Below are 19,803 nucleotides of genomic sequence, written 5' to 3'. Positions count from 1 at the left end.
CAGGTATTGAATCAACTGATGGCAAACAGCATTAGTCCAGATTGGCACTTGATGGTTGGCATCGATATAGTTGGGTGAAGGGCCTGTTTCTCTGTTCTATGACTCTATGGATATGTTGTGATATTTGCAATGTGCTGTTGGAAAGAGATTCCAATTGTTATTTTAACAAAATCCGAGTTTAACTCAATCAGGGCAGCAGGACAAAGTTTGGGCAGTTAGCAAAATATCTCCTGCCTTTTCACCACAGGGTTACATATACACACTGGATCTTCAATTCGCACATAATAACAGGATGCTTCTTTTTGCTGAGACTCACGCAATAATATAACACACAGCACATCTCCTGCCAAGGGCGAGGTTGGGTAAGTAACTTCACGTGTTACGTTGAACTGAATTATCACATGCGTCGAGAAAGCATTGACGAGAAACACCCGCCCCCATGGATTTCCGCACAGACGGCGACACCCGAGTACAGAGAGAGAGAGAGAGAGAGAGACACGCATACACACCTAGAGCGACCGGGGCACGGACAGCGGAGAATCCGCAACCGGGGCACCGGGACTTAGAGTCCCGGGACGGTGGAGACACGGTAACGCTTTCTTTCCTTCCGTTCACAGTGTCACCGTTGTTTGTTTACAATCCCATTCCGCAAAGAATGGTTCCAGTTGTCCTGATTTGTCTGTGAGCTGCTAATGCCGAATTCTTGTTTCTAGCCAGGTTGTTATTTTGCTTGGTTTCTTCCTTAGATCGGCATTTTTCAGTGCCTGCTCTTTATGCCCGAGGTTACTGTAGAGGATGTCCTCATGTGGCCCCAGTCTCTGCTTTTGCTGATTAATTACTGCAAATAGCATCAAAATAAAACATCTTTGAAAGGACGCTGGTAGAATAGTCTTATCAGGAGGGGGAGAGTGACAGGGCAACTGAGCGAGAGCAGAAGAGAAACAACTCCAGCGCCCACCCCGAATTAAAGTCTGCCATTTCTCTGAAAAAAATCAATTAAATAAATCTCAGTAGGTCAGGGAGCATCTGGGGAAAGAGAAACCACGTTAACGTTTCAGGTCAGAACCTGGCAATGAGGGAATGCTTAGAGGGTGTTACGGTCACAAAGTAATAATGTTCTGATGTTTGTAATGGGTTGCTGTAAAGTGACTTTAATTTGCTATTGTGATACATTTTTAATGCAGCGACATTAACTCTGTTTCTCTTTCCACAGATGCTGCCTGACTGACCCAGTATTTCCAGCACCTTTTGTTGTTGTTTCTACTGGTTGGTGGGACGGCGGTTCGGCTGGTAGAGCTGTCCCCTCTCACAGTTCCAGCCACTCGCATTCCTTTGTGACCCGCGGTGCCGACTGTGCGGAGGAGTTTGCACACTCTCCCTGTGACTGCACTGGTATCCCCTGGGTGCTCCAGTTTCCTCCCACATTATAAAAATGTCCGGCTTGGTAAGTTCATTGGGCACTGTAATCCCTCATCGTGTAAGTGGGTGGTAGAATTGATGGGAATGTGGGAACAGTAGGTTCCAGGAAGAATTAGTGGGGAATGGGGTTCTTCTGTGAGCCAGAAGATACTCAATGGGCCAAATGGCCTCCTCCTATTGTCATGAGGAAACATTTCTCTGGCCCTTCTGTGGAGGCAAGGACCACTTTGGAGGTATAGTTACACCTGCAAAGTAGTAAAATGGCAACCAGTTAGTACACAACAAGCATCAACAAACAATGGGCAGATTTTACTTTAACTGATGTTGACTAGAGGATGAATATTTTGCAGGGTACTAGAAATAACATTCATCCTCTCCCTTGAACAATCATCTTTGCACCTTTTGCATCCACTTGAGAGAACAAAGCAGCTCTGTTCAGTGGACTGAGTTGGTGATTCCTGAGAACCATCAGTGACTTGGACTTGTATGGCCCTGCTGTAAATCTGGGACAAGCCGAGTAATAGGTGGTGAGACATCAATCGCTCGACCTGATGTGGTCTGCTGGTGTAGCCCCATTGTACTGGGCTTCTCCTGGGATAGGATTTGGTGAAGAATCCATTTCCCCATTCCTCAAGGATCCCTGACCTGGAGATCAGGAAGGAAAAGGTAAGTTGTTTTTATTTTAATGTTTTTAATTATCAGGTTTAAATATTTTAATTCTTTAACCTTAATGTAATATTAAACAGTAATTTTACGGTCTTCTGATATCTCTTTACAACAGAAAGATTTAGAAACTCTTGCAAAGCCTAGGTAACTTGGACAGGACATGAGGCTCCACCTCCATCCTTGTCTCCTATCAGAGGCTGTCACAGGGTGTTCTGAGGGTGGGGTCTCCACACTAAGCTGAGGCTTAGTTGTCACTCAGAGCTCACTGCCCCTTATTGCCTGACTGAAATTTGGAAGGCTAGGACAATTGAATCAACACATCCATACCAGGTTAGTATCATTGCAGGGAGAGCACATGGGGAGGGGGCGGGGAAGGTTGGTTGATGGGCTTGAATTAAACATAATTTGGCTCAGTGTCTTGTTGGAGGACTGTATGGTACTTCTTCAGTATTTGCCTGGATTGTTTGTACTTGTCTCTGGTCTGGAACTTGAACCAACAACTTCTGACTCAGAGATGAGTGTGCTTCCCAATGAGCCTAGGAGGAATTTAGCCATCATCTCCAATTTCCTACTTCCCATCCCTACACCCACTCCAGTCTCCTGTCTCCCTTCCGCAATCCCCAGACACTTTCCTCAGCTCCAGCTCCTCCCTTTCAAACACACTACGGAGTGCTGATCTATTTTCCCTCACCCAGCCCCAATTTCCACCCTTCCCTTCCCAGTCTCCTGGAATGCTCAGGGTAGTTAGGAAGTGAAGAGTGATGGTGAGGATGAGGATCATAAGTGGGCTGTGGGATTTGGAACATGCTCAGAGATGTGGGGTTCAGGTAGACCCTTAATGCTGGGTTGTGAGGCTGGGAGGAAGTAACTCCTCCCCTGGATGCATGCATTACTGTAAAGGCACTTCCCCTGCTGGGTTTCCAAAGGCCAGAGTATCCAGCTCAACCTTAAAAATTGGATATGTTCATAATGAAGGCATGCAACTTCCTTATGCATTTTCAATGACTGTCTGGACAGATCCCTGCATCGTGCCTCTGTTTAAAACCAGAGCTTGAACTGGGTTGGATCTGGGTTTAAGATTTATACTTACCAATTGATTCAAACCCACTTGGCATAAAAGTTACCCCCCCCCCCCCACCCCAATAACGTGATTGATTAATTTGCATAATTCTGCTTTTGAAATCATTATGACCTCATTACTTTACATCTTATGCCTATAAACAGTGTGAAACTAAGTGCAGCTGGGTGAGAAGAGTTGAAAACTCACTGGATAATATATCATGGGGAAGAAATGGATGATTTGCTCTCAGGTACTTGCCAACATTTTCCAGCATCTGTGGGTTTTGCTTTTTGATATTTGCCAATATTGCTTGTTTAAGGTGTGTTGAAATTATTAGAAATGTGTGGCATTTTAGATCATGCAGAATACAGTATATGTTTCTGCGATCTGAGTTCAAGTTCAGTTTGTCCAGCTTCCTGAATTTAATATCCTGTTCAAACTAAATTTGACCACACAAGCCATTCTTGTGAATCCACTGTGGTTATTGCAGCACGCCTATTATTGGCTCAACAGGATTGGTATTGGTTTATTACTGTCACTTGTGCCAAGGTAGAGTGAAAAACTTGTCTCGCATACAGATTGTACAGGTCAATTCATTACACAGTGCAGTTACATTGGGTTAGTACAGAGTGCATTGAGGTGGTACAGGTAAAAACAGTAACAGTACAGAGTAAAGTGTCACAGCTACAGAGAAAGTGCAGTGCAATAAGGTGCAACGTCACAACAAGGTAGATCGTGAGGTCAGAGTCCATCTCATTGTGTAAGGGAACTGTTCAATGGTTTGTTGCCACATTCATTGTAATCGGGGAGAACTGGGCACCTGGCACCTGTCCAATTTACAGTTCTGATCTGAAGGGGTTGGGGAAACTGATCCTTGTATCCCAACGGAGTACCCTTACTTAAGAACAGCCATTATAAAGCCAGAACATCAAATAAAACTAACAATTCCCTTGCACTTTTTGTTGCAGAAAATGGCAGATTCAAGGATGAAGGAGCGGATAGTGTTTCCAAGTCTCCTCCAGAATCAGTTTGCCCATTGGATGTCAGAGTTGCCGGAAAAGCTGTGGGACATGGCTCTGTGCAACCTGGCTATTCCAGGTAACCGTGCATCTGTCAAGTCAATCTTGTCTTTTGTAGTCACCAAGGGTGTGGAAAGGGGTTCTCTGCCAAGGTATTAAATAAGTAAATAATCTCTGGAATTCTATACCTCAGAGAGGTGTGGAGGCCATATCCCTCTAAACCTTTCCTATCCAAGTACCTTTTAAATATTGTTAATGTACCTGCCTCAACCACTTCCCCTGGCAGCTCATTCCATATACTGACCACTCTCTGGGTGAAAAAGTTGCCCCTCAGGTTCCTATTAAGTCTCACCCCTCTCACCTTAAACCTATGCGCTCTAGTTCTTGATTCCCCAACCATGGGAAAAAGACTGAGCATTCACCCTATCTGTTGCCCCTCATAATTGTATACACCTCTATAGGATCACCCCTCATTCTCCTTCTCAAAACTTTGTCTATCGTATTTACACCAGGAAGGGGTAATAAGGGTGTGAGTGGCTTGGGTCCTGGTGTGAGACGTGACATTGAAGTGAGGAAATGTCTGTGAAACATAATCCTGTTGCTGATATCAAATTCCCAGTTTGAGGATCAAACATCCCAGAATGAAGTAAAGTTCCCTCTGCTCTTTAAATTTTTAGTGATGTGGTCAACCTCCCTTCTTCCAAGAGCAGACACGTAACCCACAATAAAATAGGGTAGAGTTTACTTCTGGAATTAGGATGGCAGATTTTGTAGTGGGTATGTTGGAAAATGCCCATCTAAAGCAGAAAGTGACTTTATTTGAAACACCACATATTTAGTGCCACTCCAGCTTTCAGAATCAATGCTACAGGCCACTTCATCCCTCTTTTTCAGTTCCCGGATTGGTACTTAGTATATTGACATATTCACTGGCCAATCTCCATTGTTCTGAGATTGTTTGCCAGGCAGAGTAGAGAGCATTAAGCTCCAGCGCTTAGAACACAGACTAAAGAAGCTGTGGGACTGGCACATTCCTCTTGCTGAATTAATGAACTGATTAAGTTCTCAACAAAGATTAAATTCAGCTGAATACATTAAATTTTCCAAATTTTGCATGGGATTTGAGCTCAGAGTCTCCAGGGTTATATGTCTTGTACCATAATCTCTACTCTCATTCTCTACTATGGATACAAGTAGAACAGTGAAGTAGTTTAGAATAGGAGGCCTTTCTGCCCATTGGGACTTTGCTGGTTTATTGGTGGAACTATCCAATTATACTAGACCTTCCTCAGTAATGCACATTTTAGTTTCAGATACTTAACCACTTTTCACTTGTTATATTCCCAAATATTCATTCCAATCAGTTGTGTGTTTGGAAGTGAAGTGTGCTACTGCTGTGTAGAAAGGTTCAGCAGGATAATGGTCTGATTCTAAGCTGCGTCTGCACCAGTTGACTTGATGTCTGGGGGAACAAACGAAATCCAGCTCCAGTCTATAGACTCATCCATGTTAATTCACATTTTTTCTCAGGAAGCACAGCTTCAAAGTAATATGAATGATTTTGAAGTAACTGAGAATTGTGAGAAATAATTTCTGGTTTGATTCCTGTGTTCAAACCCCAGTTTAGTGCATGAACACACAATCTAGGTCACTGAATCATTACAACGTAAAAGGAGGCCATTCAAAGCACATCTCTTTGTAGAGTAATTCAATCAGTTCCATTCCCCTGCTCTTTCCCCACAGTTCTACAAATCACTTTCCATCATGAGCCTTTCTAATTCCCCCTTGAGCTTCTCCAATTCCCTCTTGAAAGCACTGATTCTGGTTCCAAGCCTCCTCCAGGTTCCAAGCCTCCACCTACTCTCTGCTTAACAAAATCTTCGCATCCTCTTTGTGTCTTTTGCCCCAGTTAGCGTAACGCTGTTACAGCGCCAGTGACCCAGGTTCAATTCCGCCCCTGTCTGTAAGGAGTTTCTGTTGTTCTCTCCGTGACTGTGTGGGTTTTCTTCGGGTGCTCCGGTTTCCTCCCACATTCCAAAAGACGTACGAAGGTTAGGAAGTTGAGGGCATGCTATGTTGGCGCTGGAAGCGTGGCGACACTTGTGGGCTGCCCCCAGCACATTCTCAGACTGTGGTTGTCAACTCAAAAAGACACATTTCACTGTGTGTTTTGATGTACATGTGACTAATAAATAAATATTATTATTATATTAAATCTGGTCCTTGAACCTCAAGCCAACTAGTCCAGAAGCAGTCTAGAATCAGAATATTTTCCTTGAATGGGCACAGGTTCTACATACCTATCATGATCTTGTACACCTCTACCCAATTTCATCTCAATATCCTTTGCTCCAAGGAGAAGTACCCAGCTTCTCCAGTTTAATCTGGCAACTGCAATGCCTCATTCCTGGGATCCTTCTATCTTGTGATGTCAAGACCACACACGTAAACATGTAAGATAAAATATGTTACAGATATGTAAGATAAAGGCCATGCCTGCCTGCAAACATAGATATCGTGCTGCACAATTTGAAAACATAACTGGTTACTAAACAAACATCTGCTTTTAAAGGAGGAAGTGGGAGATATGACAGAATAAAATAGTTTTGAGTTTGCGTAGCTTATAGATATTGACAGGAAAGTAAAGGGATGTGGCTAGTGGAAGCCATTCAGACCAGATGGGATGAAAAACATGGAAGAATTGACCCTAGGATTTTAATAAACATCTGAGCCCATTTTTATGTATAAATAGTGCATTATAATTGATTTTGGGCATGCTCTGAGGTGAATGGTAATATTTCCCTAAAAGTACTGCATACACCAGGAATTTCCTGTCATGATTCACCTTCTCACTGATGTCGTTATCCCATTGCATTTCAGGCATGTTTTCAATTTGTATGCCGTCCATTAATTAAAGAAAATGGATCAAATTGTTGTGACTTACGACCTTCGTATTTATCTTGCATCTCAGTGCAAGGAGTACATCACATTGAAAGTTGTGAGCCATATATTTTCTGGGATATCATTTTTATGTGATTAAAATCACCCCCTATAATTTTTATTTGCATAAAAATTAGTTGCCAGCAGCCCTTGGTTATGTGAACTGATAACTGCTTTTACAAAGCCCTGTACATGTAAGTCCAACAGCAGCTGGTAAATGTGGGGTGTTCAGACAATGCACAGCCGTGGGGTATTGTCAGCTCAATCCAAGTGTGTCTCAATTCCATGCCATTTTGGGGGTGGCTTGTGATTTGGCTTTAGCATTATGCGTAGCAACATTTCGTGCACCAAATGTGGGGGAATTCTAAGAAGTTCCAAGAAATTTTAAATTCTAAGGAGTTGCTTTGTGTTGATGTGTAGTAAACATTGTTGGTAGAATTGGTATTGGTTTATTATTGTCACTTGTACCAAGGTACAGTGAAAAGCTTGTCTTACAAACTGATCGTACAGGTCAATTCATTACACAGTGCAGTTACATTGAGTTAGTACAGAGTGCATTGATGTAGTATCGGTAAAAACAATAACCGTACAGAGTAAAGTGTCACAGCTACAGAGAAAGTGCAGTGCAATAAGGTGCACGGTCATAGCAAGGTAGATCGTGAGGTCATAGTCCATCTCATTGTATAAGGGAACTGTTCAATAGTTTTATCACAGTGGGGTAGAAGCTGTCCTTATGTCTGGTGGTATGTGCCCTCAGGCTCCTGTATCTCCTACCCGATGGAAGCGGAGAGAAGAGAGAATGTCCCGGGTGGGTGGGGTCTTTAATTATGCTGGCTGCTTCACTAAGACAACGAGAGGTAAAGACAGAGTCCAAGGAGGGGAGGCTGGTGTCCGTGATGCGCTGGGGTGTATCCACAACTCACTGCAGTTTCTTGCGGTCCTGGGCAGAGCAGTTGCCATACCAAGCTGTGATGCACCATAGAAAGCATCCTATCTGGATGTATCAATAAAAGTTAGTGAGAGTCAAAGGGGACAAACCAAATTTCTTTAGCCTCCTGAGGAAGTAGAGGCACTGGTGAGCTTTCTTGGCCGTGGCATCTACGTGATTTGACCAGGACAGGCTGTTGGTGATGTTCACTCCCAGGAACTTGAAGCTCTCAGCCCGCTTGACCTCAGCACCATTGATGTAGACAGGTGCATGTAAATTGCCCCCTTTCCTGAAGTCAATGACCAACTCTTTTGTTGATCAGCATGAGTTTGTCATTCAAAGTAGAACTGCTCTTGTTCCTTTGTAGGAAGCCATGACTCCATGACTTACTGCTTAGACTTAAGTTCCCCCGTCAAACCTTCAGAGAAGATTTTAAGCTATTTGGACCATGTAATCCCTTGCATCACACGTCCAGAGATACGCAGATGGTGTAAGACACAGGTAAGCTCTGCCCTTTGCAGCCAACTTTGCATGGCATTTGTGAGCAGTAAGCATTCCAATGTCCGTTGTGCCATGGTTAGACAGAGGGTGACGATTCCTTCGTCATAATAATACGCCTCATTTGCAAATCCCAACAAGTGCCACAATGATCCTTCTCCATTTCTAACGCTTTCATTCCATGGGCTTAATCAAAATCCATTTGAGTGTCAAATTTAAGAATAGCTTTGTGCTCTGGGTCAATACCAGTAGGAAGTTGATGAAGACCACCTTGATTTATTTCGTGTTAGACTTCATACATTTTTCAATGTTAATTGCATACAGAGAGCAAAATCGTCTTTTCTTTGGCTGAAGTAACTGTTCCAACATTCTAGCTGCCCCACTTGAAAAGTTTTCTTTTAAAATGCTTTGCATTATAATTTTAACAATTAAAGTAACAGTTTAAAGAAAAATAAAAGGCTGTTCATGCAATATTTTTGATGAGATTAACCCACTTAAAGTTGTTAGAATGGAACTGGCTACCACAAGAGGTAGTTGAGATGAATAGCAAGGATGCATTTAAAGTAGAACTAGATACAGAACAAAGGCATGGATGTGGGATAGTCGCAGGGGTGTATAGAGCATAAACACCTGCTTTGTCATTTGCCATAAACTCTATATGTATTTATCTACCTTAGATTCCAATCCATTTCCGGGAGGTGTGCACGGTCAGCATCTATCTCACTCTTATCACCCACATTTTTAAAAATCATACAGTGGTTGCATATGTAAGTCAGTTTTTACGCAGCTCATTCACGTGACATAGGTAACTGATTCTAATGACCAACTCTAGTATGATATGTGCATGAGGGCATCTTTGTTCTTAAAGCAACATTTCAGACCAGTAATCAGTTTCCCATGCCACAGAGTTATAGAGCACAGAAACAGGCCCTTTGGCCCAACTTGTCATGCTGACCGTTGTCTAGTTGAGCTAGTCCCCTTTTCCCATGTTTGGCCCATATCCCTCTAAACCTTTCCTATCCATGTACCTGTCTGTCTTTTAAACATTGTAATTGTAATTTTTTCATTACACAAAAGGAGAACAAAAAATGCTTTAAAGATGTTGCAGAGTTCAAGAGGGAGGATAAATGAATAAAAATGCATTGATATGATTTGTTATTAAATCTCTCCTGCGCCTTCTCCAAAACTTCAATATTCTTGCTGACATATAGTGTCCATTATTAGATACAAGACTGCAGCTGTGAGTTTACGACAGCAAAGCTCTGATAATCAGGTACGCACTCGGGACTCTGGTGGTGCAGGATTGGCAGATTTTCTGGACTATTGGATGTAATTTTTATTAATACCCCAACGCACTTTTTATTCACTTTTCTTTAGATGTCACACAGTATTATAGTAAATTTTCCAGTGATTCAGGTAAAGTTAAAAGGAGCGTGGGATTCAGGACTCTGGTTAGTTGAAAGAAAGCACAGCAAACGTCACCTGGTGAGCCAGATGCCAAACCATCAGGACTTCCAAATAGTTGGATGGCAGATTATTGGATTTTAACTGTAATGCCTGCTGAGTTTCAAACTGTCACATTTGAAACATAAGTAAACCTGTACAGTTTAGAATATAACTAATAACTGTGTGTGATTATTTTAACCTGTGCTATACAATGTAACAGCTGCTGTAATGCCTTTGCTATGCATGTAAAAGTAGAGGCCTGGGGTTTAGTTATTTGCCTGACCTTTCCATTTAAGGGTACAGGGACTCGTCAAGTAACTATTTTGGGAATGCAAGGAAAGTAACTGATTCTAAATAGGCTCAGACCAATTAGACATCTGTTTTTTTAAATTGTATGCCAGAATCCAGGATGCATGCTTGGATACAGTTCAGCTTTGTTCCTTTAATAGATCTGGTGTGTGACAGACTTATTAACAGCGAGACATGAGAGGCAGTGAAGGTTGTGCAGAGAAGCGCCCCCTGTCAGAAGTTCTGTGATAATGCTGGGAGGCTTGGTGTTGGTGTTGAATCCTGTTGCCTAGTTCATGGAGTAATTTCTATGTGGCTGATGCTGCTGTTCAGGCTTGTTTCTAGCAGTTTTATCTGTTGGCTTCTGCATATTCCACTCAGCCTGTTTGCTTCTGCCTCTGGTTTTTACAGTTTGTGATAGGTTGCTTTTTGCAGTAAGTCAGAGATCAATGACATAAATGGGACCCAGACTGCCATTTCAGATGGGAATTGGTCAGAACCTGCACAGTGCAGCTGTCTGATCAAGTTTGGAGGAGTCCGTCTCTAACTGCAAGTCTCACATTATTGTTATGGGCGCTGCAGTTCCCCTGGCACATTTAACTGGCGGCAAAGCCTCATGATGATGGAGGCTCCCGCATCCCAGATAGATCATCGAGAAGCCAGGATCTACTCCTTCTTGTATCCTTCATCTTACTTTTTCTCATTGTGTGGTTCTCTTGATTGTCTCTGTGTTTTGAGGTGCCTTTGTCCTGTTGTTTGTAAGCCTGTCACTTATTGTTTGGTTTGTCCATATCTCTTCCTTTCTATCAGTGGGTGCCTGACAGAAAGGGAGCTTACAGGTCATGTGCTTCAGGGGTGCTGGTCATGTCTCCTCACTTGGTCTAATATCGTGTCATCTTAGCCTTCCCTCTTGTGATTTTCTTTTGTCTTGTTTTTCAATCCCTTCTCAATTGTGATTCAGTTAACCTTCTCTCTGTAGATAAAACATTCTACATCTGATTCTGAAATAGTGTTACGCATCTTTGCTATAGGGTATATGCAAAGCCTGAGTATAAAGAATTAAAAAAAAGACCATTTTATAAAATTTCTTCTACAACATTCCAATGCACTTTATGACCAATAAAGTACTTTTTAAGTGGAGTCACTGATGCAAAGTGAGGACAAACACAAGCTTTAATTTTTTATTGCATAGCAGGAAGGAATTTAAAACTAGAACCCTGATTCTTATATTGTAGGAATCTAGTGTAACACAGCAATTGGAGGAAGGAATTCGATTCTTTGATCTAAGGATTGCCTATAGACCAAATGATACAACTGAACACTTATACTTTGTCCATGGGATCTATACAACTATTACTGTTCAGGTAAGCCAGCTAATAAACATGAACTGAAATAGGTTCAGGGAATTTTATTTAAAATAAAGCTTCTTGCAGCACATAGACTTGCTGTCTTTGTCTTTTACCCCAGATTTCTCAATTATAAATATGTTTACAGTGGAAAATGCCATTATTGTAAGAAGGGGCTAGAAGTTTGTTTAGGGAAGTGGCATGAAATGGTCACTATTGGAATGGCTGCACGATATATTGGTTGCATTGGAATTATATGTGAGATAATGGGCATCCAATTCAATACCACTCAATTTGTGCTCTACCATGTGAATTTCTATACCCAGGAGTAGGAAGGCTTCTGCAATAAGTTAGGTTCTTCAAAAGCATTAAGGTTGCATTCCTTAATCACAGTTCTATATTTTAAAGGATGCTTTCAAGGAGTTTGGAGCATGGTTAGAAACCCATCCCAAGGAAGTGGTTATATTGGCCTGCACGTACTTTGAAGGGATGAACGAACAGCAGCATCACCAGTTAATTCAGAAAATTGAGAACATATTTGGGTCCAAACTCTGCCTGAAAACCTCTGCTGTAAGTAGCGCTTTTGGAGTGATGAACAATTCATTAATTGTAAAAATCATGAGTGACAAGAAAATGTTTACATATTAGAGGTTAATTTCCAGTTTACGGGAGGGAGGAAGGAAGGGAAAGTGTTCAGTCACCTGGTAAATTCTGCTTAATTTCTGCATATTGTGGATCATATAATTGGTGGTTTAATTAATGGATAAGTTTCTACGGTACTCTTTCTTTACAGGAACGGGTAACATTAAGGAAACTATGGGAGATGGGTTGTCAAGTCATCATGTCCTATGACAACAATATTGCAGAAGAAAATCCAAAACTTTGGCCCAGAATCCCTTATTGGTGGGCAGATACATACAATCCTGAATCACTCGTTCACTATCTGGAAACTCAGAAACAGCAAGGACGACCAGGTACTGGAAGCATGAACCTCTTACTATTGTCAAGACAGATGTGGCAGCTTAGTTGCACATTATTGATGGGTCAGCTGACAAGGAATAGTTTTCAGAACACATACACGAGGTTTGGTGTTATACTATCTCTTATAAAGGATGGGCGTGGAGAAACTGGAAGACAGCAAAGTGAAAGTGAAAGGCAAATTTGAGTTTATTGTCATATCCACAAGTACATATATGCACAGTTGCAAAGAAAAACTTACTTGCAGCAGCGTCACAGGCACATAGCATCAGTTACGCAACATTCACAAGAAAAACATTCATTGTAGTGCAAAGTGGTCATACTGTTGCTCTACTGAGGTAGTGATTAAGGTGGTGCATGTTGGTTCAAGAACTGAATGGTTGAAGGGAAGTAGCTGTTCTTGAACCTGGTGGTGTGGGACCAGGCTTCTGTACCTCCTGCAAGAAGATGGTATGGCCCGGATGGTGGGGATCTCTGATGATAGATGTTGCCTTCTTGCTTGCTGCAACATTCTGAACAGGCACTGATGAGATTCTCGTCTGCCAACTGCACATATCTGGAAATCTTAGATGGTTGCCCAAGATATTTTGCTTATGAGGCCACCCAATTTTAGGTGATTAGTTGCTGGGGATGGGGGAAGTGCATGGCACCATGCTCACTAAACCCAGAAATTCAATTCTTGTATGTTCCTTTGGTAAATAAAGACAGGTGAGACTGAGCCATATAGAACAGCAACCACTTGGCTTGATCTCCACTGTGTGCTATGTGGTTCACCAGATCTTCACTAGATTTGTCTTCTCGGGACTAACATAGACAAGTGAAATATCACTGAGGATAGGCTCCTCCATCACAATTCATAGAGTTATACAGGAAAAGGCTCTTTGGCCCAACTCATCCATGCTGACCAGATGTCTATTCAACCTAGTCCTATTTGCCTGCATTTGGCCCATATCCCTTTAAACGTGTTCTATCCAGGTACCTGTCCAAATGTCTTTCAAACGTTATAATTGTACCCACCTCTACAGCCTCCTCTGGAAGCTCGTTCCATATTCCCACCACCTTCTGTGATTTAAAAAGTTGCTCCTTCTGTCCCTTTTTCCCCTCTCTCCTTAAATCTATGTCCTCTAGTTTTAGACTCCCCTACCTTGGGAAAAGGATTGTGGCCACCCACCTTATCTACGTCCCCCATGATTTCTCTGTAAGGTCATGCTTCAGTCTCCTGTGCTTCAGGAAAAAAAGTCCCAGCCTATCCAGACTCTCCTTATAACTCAAGTCCTCCAGTTCTGGTAACATCCTCGTGAATCTTTTCTTCACCTTTTCCAGCCTTGTGATATCCCTCCTATAGCTAGGCGAGCAGAACTGTGCACAGTATTCTAAGTGTGGTCTCACCAACGATTTGTACAGTTGCGTCTTGAATCGCTGAAAACAGACGGGGCAGCACTGTGGGTCTACAGGAGGTAGAGAGTGACCCAACATGAGGGACTAATTGATGTAACCTCATCCTTACCAATCTAACTGTGGCAGATGCATCAAATCCTTCTGTTTTTAAGGTTATCTTAACCCTGGTTATTTTGTTTTCTCCCCATGTAGATGGCTTCTTTGTTGCTGGCATGAACCTTACAGAAGATTGGTGGTACATTGTGACTCATCTCCACAGCTCTTTGAAGAAACTGACTTTTCCTAATTACCCATATTTGATTGACTGGATTAAGAAGCAGACCCCAGGACCTGGAAAGCCCTGTATTAATATCATTGCAGGGGATTTCATAGGAGCTGGCTACCTCATTCCTGCTGTACTTGACCTCAATAGAAAACTGATTCAAAATGAAGAAAACTGAATAGAACAGTACAGCGCAATACAGGCCCTTTGGCCCACAATGTTGTGCTGACCTTTAAACCTCACCTAAGACTATCTAACCCCCTCCTCCCACATATCCCTCTATTTTAAATTCCTCCATATGCTTATCTAGTAATCTCTTGAATTTGACCAATGTACCACCCCAGGCAGCGCATTCCATGCCCCAACCACTCTCTGGGTTTAAAAAAAACCTCCCTCTGATATCTCTCTTGAACTTCCCACCCATTACTTTAAAGCCATGCCCTCTTGTATTGAGCATTGGTGCCCTGGGAAAGAGGCGCTGGCTGTCCACTCTATCTATTCCTTTTAATATTTTGTACACCTCTATCATGTCTCCTCTTATCCTCCTTCTCTCCAAAGAGTACAGCCCCACCTCCCTTAGTCTCTCCTCATAATGAATACTCTCTAAACCAGGCAGCATCCTGGTAAATCTCTTCTGCACCCTTTCCAATGCTTCCACATCCTTCCTATAATGAGGCGACCAGAACTGGACACAGTACTCCAAGTGTGGTCTAACCAGAGTTTTGTAGAGCTGCATCATTACCTCGCGGCTCTTAAACTCGATCCCATGACTTATGAAAGCTAACATCAGATAAGCTTTCTTAACTACCCTATCCACCTGTGAGGCAACTTTCAGTGATCTGTGGATATGAACCCCCAGATCCCTCTGCTCATCCCAACTAGCCAGAATCCTGCCATTAATTGTGTCATCTGCGAACTTGCCAACCCACCCTTCTACCCCCTCATTCAAGTCATTAATAAAAATCATTAAAAGTAGAGGTCCCAGAACTGATCCTTGTGGGACACTGCTAGTCACAGCCCTCCAATCTGAATACACTCCCTCCACCACAACCCTCTGCTTTCTACAGGCAAGCCAATTCTGAATCCACACAGCCAAGCTGCCCTGGATCCCATGCCCTCTGACCTTCTGAAGAAACCTATCATGTGGAACCTTGTCAAATGCCTGACTAAGATCCATGCAGACCACATCTATGGCTCTACCCTCATCAATCTGCCTGGTCACCACCTCAAAGAACCCTATCAGGCTTGTGTGACATGATCTGCCCTTCACAAAGCCATGCTGTCTGTCCTTGATCATAACATGATTCTCTAAATGCCCATAGATCCTATCTCTAAGAATCTTTTCCAATAGCTTGCCCACCACAGATGCAAGGCTCACTGGTCTGTAATTCCCTGGACTACCCCTACTACCTTTTTTGAATAAGGGGACAACATTTGCCACCCTCCAATCCTCCAGCACTATTCCTGTGGACAACGAGGACTCAAAGATCCTAGCCAACGGTTTGGCAATCTCCTCCCTCACCTCACGAAGCAGCCTGGGGAATATTCTGTCAGGCCCTGGGGACTTATCTGTCCTAATATTTTCTAACAGCTCCAACGCAATCTCCCTCTTGATATCTACATGCGCCAGAACATTAACCTTACCAACACTGTCCTCAGTGTCATGAAGGCCCCTCTCCTTGGTGAATACTGAAGAGAAGTATTCATTGGGGACCTCACCCACCTCCACAGCTTCCAGGCACATCTTCCCACCTTTTGTCTCTAATTGGTCCTACCTTTACTCTCATCATCTTCTGTTCTTCACGAGTGAAAAAAGCCTTGGGATTTTCCTTAACCCTACTTGCCAAGGCCTTTTCATGTCCCCTTCTTGCTCTCCTCAGCCCCTTAAGTTCCTTCCTTACTACTCTATATTCCTCATGAGCCCTATCTGATCCTTGCTGCCTACACCTTATGTATGCTGCCTTCTTCCTCCTAACTGGTTGTTCCACCTCTCGTCACCCATGGTTCCTTCACCCTGCCATTCTTTCTTTGCCTCACCGGGACTAATTATCCCTAACACCCTGCAAGAGATCCCTGAACAACGACCACATCCCCATAGTACATTTCTCTTCAAAAATGTCATCCCAATTTACACTCGCAAGTTCTAGCCTTATAGCCTCATAATTTGCCCTTCCCCAATTAAATATCTTCCTGTCCTCTTTGCTCCAATCCTTGTCCATGACAATGCTAAAGGTTATGGAGCAGTGGTCACCGTCCCCCAAATGTTCACCCACCGAGATCTGTCACCTGACCCGTTTCATTACCTAATACTAGATCTAATATGGCATTCCCTCTAGTCGGCCTGTCAACATACTGTGACAGGAATCCATCCTGGAAACACTTAACAAACTCTGCCCCGTCTGAATCTTTGGTACTAAGCAGGTGCCAATCAATATTTGGGAAGTTGAAGTCTCCCATGGTAACAACCCTGTTATTCTTGCACCTTTCCAAAATCTGCCTCCTAATCCGCTCCTCAGTATCCCTGCTGCTACCAAGGGGCCTATAGAATACTCCTAGTAGAGTAACTGCTCCTTTCTTGTTCCTAACTTCCACCCATACTGACTCTAGAGAGGATCCTTCTACATTATCCACCCTTTCTGCAGCTGTAATAGTATCCTTGACCAGTATCGCCACCCCCTCCTTCTCTTCTCCCCCATCCCTTTTAAAACACTGAAAACCAGGAATATTCAATATCCATTCCTGCCCTGGTGACAGCCAAGTCTCTGCAAGAGCCACAATGTCATAGTCCCATGTACTTACCTAAGCTCTCAGTTCATCACCCTTATTCCTGATACTTGCATTTAAGTAAATGCACTTTAGCCCATCCACCTTACTACTTTTATACCCTGTACTCTGCTTCTCCTTCCTCAAAGCCTCTCTACATGTTAGATCTGACTTTTCCCCATGCACTTCTTCCTCTGACCTACCCCTTTGGTTTCCATCCCCCTCACAAACTAGTTTAAACCCTCCTGAACCACACTAGCAAACCTGTTTGCAAGGATATTGGTCCCCCTCGGGTTCAGGTGTAACCCGTCCACTCTGTACAGGTCCCACCTTCCCCAGAAGAGATCCCAATGATCCAAAAATCTGAAACCTTGCCCCCTGCACCAACTCCTCAGCCACGCATTCATCTGCCATCTCCTATTCTTACCTTCACCATCATGTGGCACTGGCAGCAATCCTGAGATTGCTACCCTTGAGGTCCTGTCCTTCAGCCTTCTGCCTAGCTCCCTAAACTCACTTTTCAGGACCTCATCCCTCTTCCTCCCTATGTTGTTGGTACCAACATGTACCATGACTTCTGGCTGCTCTCCTTCCCGCTCAAGAATGCTGTGGACCCGATCAGAGACATCCTGGACCCTGGCACCTGGGAGGCAACATACCATCTGGGATTCTTGTTCATGTCCACAGAACCTCCTGTCTGTTTCCCTGACTATCGAGTCCCCTCTCACTACTGCCCTCCTCTTCTCCTCCCTTCCCTTCTGAGCAGCAGGACCAGTCCCAGTGCCAGAGACCTGGCTACTGCCGCTTGATCCCTGTCGGTCATCCCCCTCAACAGCTTCCAAAGCGGAAAACCTGTTACTGAGGGGAACAGCCTCCGGGCTCCTCTGCAGTGTCTGCCTGTTCCCTTTTTCTTTTTCTCTCTCCTGACAGTCACCCTTCTATCTGCCTCCTGGACCCCAGAAGTACCTGCTCTAAGGGGGGGTGACTGTCTCCTGATGCACAGCACCTACATAACTCTCTCTCTTCCTGATGCTTTGCATTGTCTGAAGCTGCGACTCCAGCTCATCGATTCTGAGCTAAAGTTCCTCCAGCTCTTACTGCAGAAGTGGTCACCATGCACCCCAGCAAGGTCCACTAGCTCCCACATCATGCAGCTGCAGCACATCGCCATGTCCTCCATCTGAATTATTCCTTCCCTACCTAGCTTTATTCTACTTAAAATTTATAACAATAACAGTTAAACCTTACCTTTACTTACCAGCTACTCACCCGCCTCACCCCTTTAACGCCTAAGCCCGTTGAGCCAAAGCCCAATCACTCTGCTCCCTCTCACTCCGCTGCCCGCTGGATATGGCGCCCGAATGAGAACTTTGTACTGACACTGCAATTCTCACATTCCAGGTCATTACACCCTGTCAAGTCAAGCGTATTGTCATGTGCAGTGAGGTACAGGTACAATGAAAAACTTGCAGCAGCATCACAGGCACGTAGGTACAGACAACACACAGAATATAAATTATACATAAAGTATACCACAGTAAAAAATAATAAGACTTTATGCAATAAACAACTTCATCTCTCTACACAGATTAAGCAAACATTTATTTGCTTGAGGCCTGTAGATCTCACTGGGTGAACACTGGAGGTTGTCTTTTGGTTGAGATTTAAAAGCAAAATACCTCCTGCTCATTGGTGAAAGTGGCATGAGGTGGGGTATTGCTGAAGTTAGATGTATTATTTTCACCAATAATTACCATTCTTCCACTATATTTTGGAAGCAATCCCAAGCTGTGCTCCCAAGAGGTGTGGTTTCCTTCCTGGAACTGCAGTATCTGACCCACAATCTTTTCAAAATGCTCATTAAAGGCATCACACTCTCACTTTATCAGTAACAAACAATACACTGAGCATCGGGAATGCAAGGATTAGCTACAGTATTCAACTGCCAGCCAATTTCTACTATGCAGACTCAGGAATACTTGATGTGCAGGCACGGTAGCGTAGCAGTTAGCATAATGCTATTACAGCGCCAGTGACCTGGGTTCAATTCCGGCCGCTGTCTGTAAGGAGCTTGTATGTTCTCCCTGTGTCTGTGTGGGTTTCCTCCCACATTCCAAAGATGTACGGGTTAGGAAGTTGTGGGCATGCTATGTTGGCGCCGGAAGCGTGGCGACACTTGTGGGCTGCCCCAGAGCATTCTATGCAAAGATGCATTTCACTGTGTGTTTCGATGTACATGTGACTAATAAATATCTTTTATCTTTCTAAAAGTTTACATGTAAGGTAATATGTTTGCAACTGTTACAAATTGCATTGATGCACAAGAGTATATAAAAAATAAAGTTTAAGAGCATATTTACTTATCATTGTTAGTCTAGAATTTTATCTGTTGCCCAAATTTCTCCCCTTCTCCCTACTTTCTTGAAGATGTTGAATGCAGATCTTATTTTTGTTTTGTGGCTTGATCTTGCTTCTTCATAATTGTGTAGGTAATTATGTGATGGAAGGTTAATCAGCTGTGGGAACTCCACTGCCAGAATCCAGTACATCCCTTACCCCTTGGTGCACACCATTTTCAGCTGGAAACACTATTCATGTTTCTAGGAGGCCACTTGGCCCATCAATGCCAGCTCTTGGGGCAATCCCAACAATCTCATATCCTCATTTCTTTCCCTATAACTCATTCTCTCTCACTTTCCCTTACTCCCACTTGATTCTTCCACCCCCCCATCTACACTGGTGATAACAGAGTGGTCAATCTGCACCTCTTGAGACGTGGGGGGGGGTAAAAC

General features: G+C 43.4%; 1 protein-coding gene across 2 annotated transcripts; it reads left to right on the top strand.

The window, feature by feature from the left end:
* The first annotated feature begins 458 nt into the window (after positions 1-458).
* LOC127575983 (PI-PLC X domain-containing protein 1-like) lies at positions 459-16,001 on the top strand. Of its 2 annotated transcripts, XM_052026301.1 has the most exons (11): positions 459-589; positions 1,214-1,444; positions 1,770-2,085; positions 2,201-2,415; positions 3,310-3,395; positions 4,114-4,243; positions 8,400-8,533; positions 11,500-11,628; positions 12,019-12,180; positions 12,404-12,584; positions 14,179-16,001. In XM_052026301.1, exons 5-11 carry the CDS (start codon positions 3,366-3,368, stop codon positions 14,424-14,426), a joined length of 1,014 nt encoding a protein of 337 aa, XP_051882261.1. In that variant the 5' UTR covers positions 459-589; positions 1,214-1,444; positions 1,770-2,085; positions 2,201-2,415; positions 3,310-3,365; the 3' UTR covers positions 14,427-16,001. The 2 variants fall into 2 exon arrangements, with proteins under 2 accessions (XP_051882261.1, XP_051882260.1); XM_052026300.1 differs by lacking the exon at positions 2,201-2,415.
* The last annotated feature ends 3,802 nt before the right edge of the window (positions 16,002-19,803 follow it).

Source organism: Pristis pectinata, chromosome 11 (assembly GCF_009764475.1).
Source record: "Pristis pectinata isolate sPriPec2 chromosome 11, sPriPec2.1.pri, whole genome shotgun sequence".
Lineage (NCBI taxonomy): Eukaryota > Metazoa > Chordata > Chondrichthyes > Rhinopristiformes > Pristidae > Pristis > Pristis pectinata.
Note: the sequence above shows the minus strand (reverse complement) of the source record. Positions and strands in the feature narration are given on the sequence as shown.

Excerpts from the sequence above, each read along its gene's own strand:
- LOC127575983 (XM_052026300.1), top strand. The coding sequence starts at position 3,366 with ATGGGGAAGAAATGGATGATTTGCTCTCAG. Across the intron at positions 12,181-12,403 it reads TCTGCCTGAAAACCTCTGCT|GAACGGGTAACATTAAGGAA; the intron begins GTAAGTAGCGCT and ends CTTTCTTTACAG. Across the intron at positions 12,585-14,178 it reads GAAACAGCAAGGACGACCAG|ATGGCTTCTTTGTTGCTGGC; the intron begins GTACTGGAAGCA and ends CTCCCCATGTAG.